At 38.0% G+C, this 11,440-nt stretch overlaps 1 protein-coding gene across 2 annotated transcripts in view; it reads right to left on the reverse strand.

The window, feature by feature from the left end:
- Window positions 1-11,440, reverse strand: part of BBS9 (Bardet-Biedl syndrome 9) — a 454,413-nt gene that overhangs the window by 424,260 nt on the left and 18,713 nt on the right. For both annotated transcript variants that reach the window (XM_039251160.1, XM_039251161.1), the window contains exons 3-4: window positions 4,440-4,590; window positions 2,006-2,070 (exon numbers count right to left, since the gene is read on the reverse strand). In XM_039251160.1, the coding sequence (XP_039107091.1) occupies window positions 2,006-2,070; window positions 4,440-4,590 (216 nt within the window). The remainder of the gene's footprint in view (window positions 1-2,005; window positions 2,071-4,439; window positions 4,591-11,440) is intronic.

An 11,440-nucleotide genomic window follows, 5' to 3' on the forward strand; every position in this document is an offset into this window, starting at 1 on the left:
TTACAATACACAAAACAACAGGTGTAGCAAGGATGAGGAGAAAGGGGAACCCTCTTGCACTGCTGGTGGCAATGTAAACTGGTGCAGCCACTCTAGAGAACAGTATGGAGGTTCCTCAAGAAATTAAAAATAGAACCACCCTATGAACCAGCAATTACACTACCAGGTATTTATCCAAAGGACACAAAAATAGATTCGAAGGGACACATGCACCCCAAAGTTTCTAGCAGTGCTATCAACAATAGCCAAACTATGGAGACAACCCAAATGTGATCAACTGATAAATGGATAAAGAAGATATGGTATGTATGTATGTACGTACACACACACACACACAATGGAATATTACTCAGCCATCAAAAAGAATGAAATCTTGCCATTTGCAACCACATGGACGGAGCTAGAATGTCTTATGCTAAGCAAAATAAGTCAGAGAAAGACAAATACCATATGATTTTACTCATATGTGGAATTTAAGAAATAAAACAAAGGAGCATATGGGAGTGGGGGGAGACAAGACAGGGAAACAATCTACAAGAGACTCTTATTAATGATAGAGAACAAACTATGGGTTGACAGAGGGAAATGGGCTAGATGGGTGGTGAGCACTAAGGGGGACACTTGTTGTGATGAGCACTGGGTATTTTATGTAAGTAACGAATCACTGAATTCTACTCCTAAAACCAAAAAATAATAATAATAACCCAGCAAAAAAAAAAAAGGAATATCCAGCTCAGTGACAGTAAATGTGAATCATCACTCAAATTGAAAGCCAAATACAAAAAGCTCAAGAGAATGAGTATGAAAAATCCAAATCCTAATGTTAATATTTACAGCAGACTCCAAAGAACACCTCTTGTATAAGGAATAGACCCACAGAGACTTAGCTTTATTGTGCCAATAAAAGATTTCCCCAATATTGATATCCATTAAAATAACTCAGCTTGAACTAAAATTTATCAAATAACTAAAACAAAATTTTAAGTTACCTTTTCTATTTAATAACGACCAAAATGCTGAAACCAAACTATAATTAACTACCATACTTGTACCCACAGAAAAAATATTAGAGAATGAAACCTCATTAAGCCTCAAATAAGTGCCTTCAGGTCAGGTTGAGTAAAAACAACCAAAAGCCAAGAAATTTAAAGTTTAAAGAGAAAACACTTGAAGTTCACCAAATAAAAGGTAATTTAAACCATTATGACTCAGCATCTAATGAAGTTTGTTGTTGCTACTAAAAATTTCTCAAGATTCTAGTGTCCTAGATAAAAGGTACAGCATAAGGAATACAGTCAATAGTATTGTAACAGCATTGTATGGTGACAAGTGGTGGCTACCCTGTGGTGAGCAGAGCGTAACATATAGAGAAGTGAAATCACTGTTTTACACCTGAAACTGATGTAACATTGTGTGCCAACTATACTTAAATTTTATAAAATAAACAAGGGGCACCCAGGTGGTTCAATAGGTTAAGCATCCAACTTTGGCTCAGATCATGAGTTCAAGCCCCACATCAGTCTCTGTGCTAACAGCTCAGAGCCTGGAGCCTGCTTCAGATTCTGTGTCTCCCTCTCTTTGCCCCTCCCCTGCTCATGCTGTCTTTCTCTGTGTCCAAAATAAATAAACATAAAAAATTTTTAAAATAAAAAATAAAAATAAAAAAATAAACAAAAGTCTTTTAAAACACTCATGAGTCCTAAGTATACAGAATTGGCCCCTGTAGTCACAGGCAATCCTAGACACAATTCCTGGGAAGGGAGATTATAAGGAACCTTCTACTAAAAATTTAAAAATACATAATAATAGCAAACAAAAAAAAAAGTAACAGCCTAAGTATCTGAAAAAAGAAATGAACAAGGGAAAATGTTAACCAAGATAAGAAAATCTTCAACCAAATGTTTTGTGTTCTCTAACAAGTGAACATAAGCAAGCATCTACTCTTATAGCATATTAAGAAGCCACTTTTACTACAAATTCTACATTAGAAAAAAATGTTTCTTACCTGAGACAGAATAGACACAAAGTTTTCTAGAATGCAACACAGCCAAATGAAGCATTTCAGTACCTCTGAAAAATGGGAAAAGTTTTAAAAGTTTAAATGTTAACTTCAGATGTAACCAAAAAAATGACAAAATATTTTAAGAGATTATAACCACAGCCTACAATCAGTTAACTAAAAATTTACTACATAATATTCGAAACTGAAAAATAAATGTAACAACAAACACCACTTTGACAATCCCAGAGGCTCAAGGACTCTGCCTCAAGGAACTTCCTTCAGTTGAGGCCAGTAGAGCCTCCCAGAAAAAGTTGAATCAGATGTCCCTTCATGAGTGCTCTCTCATAATACAGAGACCCAAGTTCTGGTCCTGTCTCTTTGGCTAATTAACCTTGGGCAAGTAAGTTAATCTTTCTGAACCTGTTTCTCATCCTGGAAAATAAGAGGTTTCAATTAAATGAAATAAAATCACCTTAAAAAGTATAAAGCACCACAGAATGCTAATCATTATTAGTAAATGGCATACGTCACTTCCAGCTCATTTTGAACTAAACTTCCACTGTCACCAGTATACTTCTCAGCCCCTATCAACTGATTTCCAAGACATAATATAGTCTAGAAATCCTAAATCCAGTCTTCAAGGTTCAGGTCAGTGGATGGAAATGAGTGAAGAGTGTAAATGGCTGTGGTCTGCTGCAGAGTGGAGCCAGACTAAAGGAAGCAACCACCACTCAGTTCTAGGCTTGTGGCCAAATTTCCACTTTTTTTTTCTTTTTTTCCAAGAAAAACAAGAGAGCAGAGATTTTATGTGAAATCCCCTGGTTCTTAAATATTAGCAACTCTTTTAAATTTAAAACACATCTGCAAGCAGTCCTCCAGTGTAAGACCTCTGGTAAAGACTCTGTTCTAAACTAGAACAAATATAATTGAAATCTGAAGACTTGGAGTCGGGGTCCTGATTTAACCTTTCATAGTGTTAGTCTCTCATTTACAAAATGAGAATTATATTAGATAATACTTGCAAAACATCATTATAATGAATATAAATGCTCACCAAATGCTCTACTACCAGAAAATGCAAATATATACACTATCTGCAAATATATATTTCTATCACATACTCAATACTGACTTCAAAAAACTGTTATTGCCCTGAACACTCAACACAATATTCTATCACATACAGGAAAAGAACATGATGTCATGGAAAGATAATAAAGTATGGAGTCAGATAGACCTGGGTCTTGAATCCTGGCTATATAACCTAAAGCTCTGAGCTCTAGCTAGTTTCTTTATCTTTAAATGCAGATCACATCTATAGATAAGATTAATGAAATAGTACTAGTAAATTAATGCTAGTGAAGTATCCATTCATTAATGTTAACCTCCTCCCTTCCAACAAGTGACCACATAGAAAACTCTACTTAGAACTACTGAACACAATGATCATTGCAACACTTCACTCTTTTAAAAAGTGAAAAGATATGGGGCGCCTGGGTGGCTTAGTCGGTTAAGCGTCCGACTTTCGCTTAGGTCATGATCTCGCGGTTCGTGGGTTCGGGCCCCGCGTCAGGCTCTGTGCTGACTGCCAGCTCAGAGCCTGGAGCCTGTTTCAGTCTGTGACTCCCTCTCTCTCTGACCCTCCCCTGCTCACGCTGTCTCTCTCTCTCCTAGAAATAAATAAAACATTAAAAAAAAAATTAAAAAAAAAAAAAGTGAAAAGATAGGGGCACATAGGTGGCTCAGTTGGTTAAGCATGTGACTTCAGTTTAGGTCATGATTTCATAGGTCATGAGTTCAAGCCCTGTATTGGGCTTTCTCCTGTCAGCATAGAGCCTGCTTCAGATCTTCTGTCCCTTTCTCTCTCTCTCTCTCTGCCCCGTCCCAATTTGTGCACATGCCTGTGCTCTCTCTCTCTCTCAAAAATAAATAAAATAATAAAATACAATACAATAAAATTTAAAAATTAAACAAAAAGAAATTAAGGACCTTTCTACACCAAATAAGTACTAATTCACTTTAAAGCTTCAGAGTTATGTACCAAATACCATAACTGCTACTTTGTCTAATTATTTTAACAGACATTTATAACCTATACAATTAGTGCTTTAAGTAAGTGATTACTTTCTATTTCTTCATTTGGTTATTTTCAGAAGCTTTTCTCTTTTCCTTTAAAAACCTCTAATACGTCAAGTATGTTAGGTCTGTTTCTATTAAAAAATTTTTTTTAATTAAAAAAAGTCCTAAATTATTCTCTTGAATGTGCTGGTTTCCACAATTAAAAAAAAGTTCAGTCCATGAGGAATGCCCAAGTAACAATATCTAGAAGATACATTAACTAATAGTCTTTTTTTCATTTAAGAATCCACAAAATGACACAGTGAGGAAACAACACTCCAAGTAAGATAAAATGCCAGAAATAGTGGGCTGTACTTACGAAACAAACTTTCCTACTTCCACTTGCAGTATTGGATCTCGTAGATGCACTTCTAGAAGCATATCTTCAGCTTGAGCTCCATCTCCTGTTTTTACAGGATGAGGGTTAAAGATTCTTAGGTATCCCATAAAGCTACCCACAATTATTTTATCTGTGGAGAGATTTTTTTTTAAAAGATATAAGAAGAAACAAACATTAACAACAAAATCTCTTTGAAAATAAACTTTCTAATGTCTAAAAGAAAAGCTTAAAAATTAAACAATCAAGTCTTGCTTCATATACAGTAGCCAATCTGCCAAAAGAGATGCAATGAAAATGAACTTATATTAATAATGTAGTTTTTCAATAAGAGCTTTTTTTATATCACCAATATTTACACATACTAACATGTTACATGTTTTTCCTAATACTTGCTTTGGTGTCAGTGTTTATAATTTAACTCAGTCAAAGCAAATCCTTTTACAAAAGATTAGTAAGGTTATAAACGGATTTCATCATAGAGCATCAACTCTACAGCTGGGTGTAAAACAGATTCGGAGGCCTCACTAGGTATAGTGCTCTGATTAACAATGTCTACACTTGGGGCGCCTGGGTGGCTTAGTCGGTTAAGCATCCGACTTTCGCTTAGGTCATGATCTCACGGTTCGTGGGTTCGAGCCCCACGTCAGGCTCTGTGCTGACTGCCAGCTCAGAGCCTGGAGCCTATTTCAGAGTCTGTATCTCCCTCTCTGACCCTCCCCTGCTCAAGCTGTCTCTCTCTCTCCTAGAAATAAAAAATAATAATAAAAAATAAATGTCCTATAATGTGTTTATTAAACTCGAGTCTTTTTTGGGGTGCCTGGGTGGCTCAGTCAGATAAGCATCAACTTCAGCTCAGGTCATGATATCACGGTTTGTGTCAGCTGTGCTGACAGCTCAGAGCCTGGAGCCTGCTTCAGATTCTGTGTCTCCCTCTCTCTCTGCTCCGACCCCACTCACGCTCATTCGCTCACTCTCTCTCACTCTCAAAATAAATAAACTCGAGTCTTTTTTTTTTTTTGAAATCTATAATAATATTTTAGGTCTATGAAAAAGAGGACTAACTCAAGCCACCATACATATAGACACTCATGGCCTCTTACTCATTTCCACACTTAAGTCCATTTACAGACTCACAGCCCCTTGAATAAAGACAACACAGTGTTTAGATGCTGCTGTAACACCACACATGCCTAATATAAATTTTCCTCAGATCTTTCCCTATGGGACCAAGAGTTATTTAAATTTCAGGCACACTGAGGAAAGGGAAATACCCAAACTGTGTGAGAATACTGAATATTGGCTCAAGTTACTACTAACTCTCAAAGCCCAGAAATATACTATTGTTGCTAATTATGGAGACTTAGTAATAAATGAATTTTTTAACTTAGTTCAACCAGTGAGAGCAAAGCCAGCCTATGATTTCTGAGAGTTTAAAGGAAATGTATTTCGGGTACCTGGGTGGCTCAGCTGATTGAGCATCCGACTTCGGCTCAGGTCGTGATCTCATGGCTCATGAGTTCAAGCCCTGGGTCGGGCTCTGTGCTGACAGTTCAGAGCCTGGAGCCTGCTTCAGATTCTGTGTCTCCCTCTCTCTCTCTACCCCTCCCTCAATTGCACTCTGTCTCTCTCTCACTCTCTCAAAAATAAACATTAAAATCTTTTTTAATTTTAAATAAAGTAAATGTATTTCCACAGAAAATAGTAGAACATCCATTTGGTTCCCTAACATTTACATGACAGATACTATATTGGGACAGCTGTATGAAAACCAGTGGAACTCTATCTCCCGTTAGGGAGAAAATAAAAAACAAAAAACAAAAAACAAAACAAAAAAACCACTCCTAGGCTTCATTTGGGGTAGTTTCCAAAATTTAATGCCAAAAAGCTTCAATATGCATATGTGGTAATTCCTATCATATCCATGTTTAATAAGCAATGTGCCAATATTGAAGCCTAATGGATCTTTCTTTTTAATAGTTTATTGTCAGGTTGGTTTCCATATAACACTCAGTGCTAATCCCCACAAATGCCCACCTCCATGCCCATCACCCCCCTTCCCCCTCCCCCTCCCCCCCATCTGCCCCCAGTTTGTTCTCGGCATTCAAGAATCTCTCATGGTTTGCCTTCCTCACTCTCCTCCACTATTTCCCCCCTTCTTCTCCCCCATGGTCCTTCATTAAGTTCCTCCTAATCCTCCTATATGTGCAAACATATGGTATTTGTCCTTCTCTGCCTGACTTATTTCGCTCAGCATAACACCCTCAAGGTCCATCCATGTTGCTACACATGGCCAGATTTCATGGTTTCTCATTGCCATGTAGTATTCCATGGTATAGATAAACCACATCTTCTTGATCCATTCGTCCGTTGATGGACACTTAGGCTCTTTCCATGTTTTGTGAAGCCTAATGGGTCTTATAGAAAGAGTTAGGGTTGATCGGTATAATTTAAAGGGCAATCCTAAATTCTTCTATTATTCCACATCATATCTTTTCTCGGAGCCAACTGATACAACCCATCTGCTTGAATACAGTTCTAGATCTTAATAATGCACTTTTTCCTTTCCAATAAACAGAGGCCAACAGAAACAGTTGACTCTCACCGGACGAAAAGAGGCATATCTCTTTAAATGTACACTATAATCCAATCTGCAGGAACCAGGCCTACCTCATCACCTCTTAAGGGCCAAATAGGGCTGAAAGAAATCTTAGTGAAACCCAGGAAACTCCAAGGACCCTCCCTATACTATCTGGAGCAGCAGTAAATGAAACTACTACAATTCTCTTCAGGCAAGTATTAGCATTCTAGATCCCTCAGGAATGAAGGCCTACACCAGTTATCTGGTTCCTTCATCTCCACTCAAGACCAAGAGCCCTAATCAGCTGGTCAAAGTTTAAAAAAAAAAAAAAAATAGCATAGTTACATAGCCTGGTGACCAGATATAAAACAGAAGGTATTCCCCAATACAACTTCTTTAAGTTACCATACAATTTTTTCTACTCCTTACTCTTAATTTTCAAAATTTTTCTTTCTCATATATATTTTTTTTTCTTTCTCTTCTATAGGTTTTGAACAGAGATTGTACATACACACCACTGAGTCTAGAGGCAGCAGAATACTGGAACATGATAACGACTAAATTACAAGAGAAAGGTATTATCACCCAAAGATCCTGGACTTTTGCACAGCCAGGGCTCCGTGAAAGTGCCTTTGAAGCAGTAGGTGCGCATGGTTATCTCCCACTGCAGATGGGTAAGAATACAAGGTTGTGCAGTTTTACAGGGCCAGCTGCCACCGGGAGGTATAAATGCTGAGTAGCCAAAAGATAAACATAGTAGCTATTTTTCAGTCAGCCCTGGGAGTTTTCTACTCAGGATTCCTGTAGTAAACTCTCCCTCCAGGCCACAAGTTGGCATGAAACCAAACTGGCCCACTCAGTCTCCTTCTCACCCCACTCTCACTACCTCTCTCATGAGTTGGCATCTTGAATTAAGAAAAACAGGAAGTACATGCCACTTTAAATGCATGGTGTCCTATTTCAACTGGGATCTCAAGATTAGTAAAGAATCCTTCTATGTATCAAGTTGGCTTTGCCTAAAATGATTTAAAGATCCCTAATACCATCTTTTCACTCTTTGATCACTCCAAAGAAAGTAGGGGTCATTACTGTTTCAACTTCCCAACCTGACCTGCAAATTTCTCTTCATCTGTATCCATTCTTACCCTCTTGCCTTCTGTCACAGTGGGAAAAAAAGTGCTCACATGTGTTTAAGGATAACTCCTCCATCTGCACACCTGATCTCATCTCTGACTATCTTCTCTGAATCCCTGCTCTATTTTTTTTAAGATTTTATTTTTAAGTAATCTCTACACTCAGTGTGGAGCTCAAACCTACAATCCCCAGATTAAGGGTCACATGCTCCACCTATAGAGCCAGCCAGGTGCCCCATCCCTGCTCTATTATATCCACTATGCTATACACTGAATTTTTCCCACTTCTCTTTACCCAGTGTTGCCCCCAGTTATCATCCTCCCTTCTTCCCTTCACAGCTAAGTTTCTTTAAAGACCCATAAACACTCAGTCTTCCCTACCTCCCACTCCTCTTACTACAAATCTAGATTTTGTTACCATTGTGCCCACTCATCCGCCCTCACCAAGAACACTAATGAACTACTTGCTATTAAATGGCATGGAAAGTTCAGTCTTCATGTCACTAAACCTTGCCTCCCAGGTACGAGCCCAAATTGTTCTCCTTCCTCTCTGCCTGCCTCTCCCAGAATCTATTACTATCTACCCTTCCCAAACCTCCCATTTAATGCTTGTATGCTAAAGATTATGGTCCTAATGTTCCTTCCCCTATTCCCAGGGCTTCAAATACAATCAGCATATGGCTCACTTCCAAATCACTACCTCTATTCTGCCTACAAGACATTCCTTTCTCAAACACAGCATATCCCAAACCGCTCTCATTTACCTTCCACTCCATGAGATCAACAACAATTATTCAACTGTAGTGTGCCACCATTCAACATTGGAGTTGTCAAAAATGCAGATACCTACTACCTCCCTGTAATCCACCTCCCTCCAGGAAACATGACTTTATAGGATTTTATATATCTGAGAGAAAATCTTCATATATAATAATCACCCCCAGAATATGATGATGCTGGTGGTCTAAGCTTTGAGAAATAATGATCGGGAATTTTTTTTAATTTATGGGGCACACACAGGAAATTATTTTTGTATAGTATCCTTGGGAAAACAGAGGAAGCTTCTCACAGCTGGCCACGAACTGGGAGAAAGCAAACTAGTAACTGGTAACCAACTGGTGGCACTCCAGTGAACAGCTCTAAAAGAAATGATGAGTGAACAGTAGCCTATTCAGACAATCAATCAGGATAGTTTCCAACAAGGTTGAGCTTCAGATAATTTGGGCATAAATGAGTTTGAAATTGTTCTCTTTGGCATCTATTTTGGTAGTCTGAGCATTCTATGCTGCCAAATAACAAGGGAATCATAAGTTTTAACAAACAGGCAGGAAATAAGATTCATAATGTTTGAGGAAACTCTCAGGACACCCTCTGAGTAGAAGACTTTCCCATCGCCTATCAGTGGAAGGGCAGGGCCCAGATTTTCCTTAGAAAATAATTTGGATTCTCAGTACAGCTTAGTACCTCCCATTCTTCTTTGCCAATGTAATTTTCTTCTGTCATGGGAAAAAAGGAGGAGAGAGGGAAACAAACCACAAAAGACTCTTAACAATAGAGAACAAACTGAGGATTAGTGGAGGGAGGGAGGTGGGAGACAGCTTAGATGGGTGGTGGGTATTAAAGAAGGCACTTTTGGGGAAGAGCACTGGGTATTGTATATAAGTGATGAATCACTGAATTCTACTCCTGAAACAAATATTGCACTGTATGCTAACTAAAATGTAAATTTAAAAAAATGTTTTTCTCCTTTCACTTTGTCCCCAAGATTCTATTGTTTTTGTTATAGGATAGAGAAATAAAGAAAAATGTAAGGGGACAATATTTATAAACACTGAACAAAAGAATGATTATAAGTTTGCTTTTTAAGAGGCCAATGACTATCTGGATTACAAAAAAGAGAAGAAAAGCTCATGACTATAATCATTAAAACAGGGGCACCTGGCTGGCTCAATCAAATGAGCATCCGACTCTTAATTTAGGCTCGGGCCATGATCTGGTGGTTATGGGATCAAGCCCCATAGCAGGCTCCACATAGCATGGAGCCTGCTTAAGATTCTCTCTCCCTCTGCCCCTCTCCTCAGCTCATGCTCCACTCCCTCTCTAAAAATAATAAAAATAATAATAATAATACAATTTCCAAATAGCAATGACATAGACCTGAAATGTTTTAAAGACTACTTAAAAAAATATGAAGATGCAAAGAGGAGCAAATCAATATAAGAATAAGATAGAATGCTATTTCCAGTATCATAATATGAAAATGAAAGCAATGATTTAATTATTTTTTCTACCAACCAATAGAGCTAGAATAATTTTTCCACTCTGGTATAAATGGCTTTAAGATTCAGTTTTTAGAAAATATAATTTTCTGAGGCACCTGGATGGCTCAGTCGATTGGATCTCCAACTTACACTCAGGTCATGATCTTGTGGTTTGTAAGACTGAGCCCTACATCGGGCTCTAGAGCTCAGAGCCTGGAGCCTGCTTCGGATTCTGTGTGTGTCTCTCTCTCTGCCCCTCCCCAACTTGTGCTCTGTCTCCATCTCTCAAAAATAAATAAACATTAAAAATATATATATATATATAATTTCCCTTAAAAACAATTTCTAAAAAGTTTCAAAATTTAAAATATTTTGGGGCACCTGGTGGTTCAGTCCATTAAGTGTCTGACTCTGGATTCTGGCTCAGTTCATAATCTCATAGTTCGTGGAATTAAACCCCATGTTGGTCTTCTGTGCTGACAGCATGGAGCCTGCTTGGGATTCTCTCTCTCCCCTTTTTTGCTCCTCTGCCTCCTTTCCCTCTCTCTCAAGACAAATAAATAAACTTCAAAAATAGATAAATAAAAATATTTTACTGGCTCTACTTCCAAATAATATGACAGAATCAACACAAAACAAAACAAAACAAAAAACAAACAAACAAGCAAAAACCAAAGGGCAAAACAGAAGTAAAAACTATCTTTACTAGCCTGCTACCTAAGTATTACTTATAAGGAAAACTACCTTCAAAATTAGGGCATAATTAAGGAAACAACCCAGAAAATTAATAGGCAACCAACGGAATGGGAAAAGATAGTTGCAAATAACATATCAGATAAAGGGTTAATATCCAGAATCTATAAGGAACTCACCAAACTACACGCCCGAAAAACAAACAACCCAGTGAAGAAATGGGCAGAAGACATGAACAGACACTTCTCCAAAGAGGACATCCAGATGGCCAACAGACACATGAAACGATGCTCAGCATCCCTCCTCATCAGGGAA

The sequence above is a fragment of the Hyaena hyaena genome, unplaced genomic scaffold, assembly GCF_003009895.1.
Source record: "Hyaena hyaena isolate Hyena2069 unplaced genomic scaffold, ASM300989v1 scaffold_387, whole genome shotgun sequence".
Taxonomy (NCBI): Eukaryota; Metazoa; Chordata; class Mammalia; order Carnivora; family Hyaenidae; genus Hyaena; species Hyaena hyaena.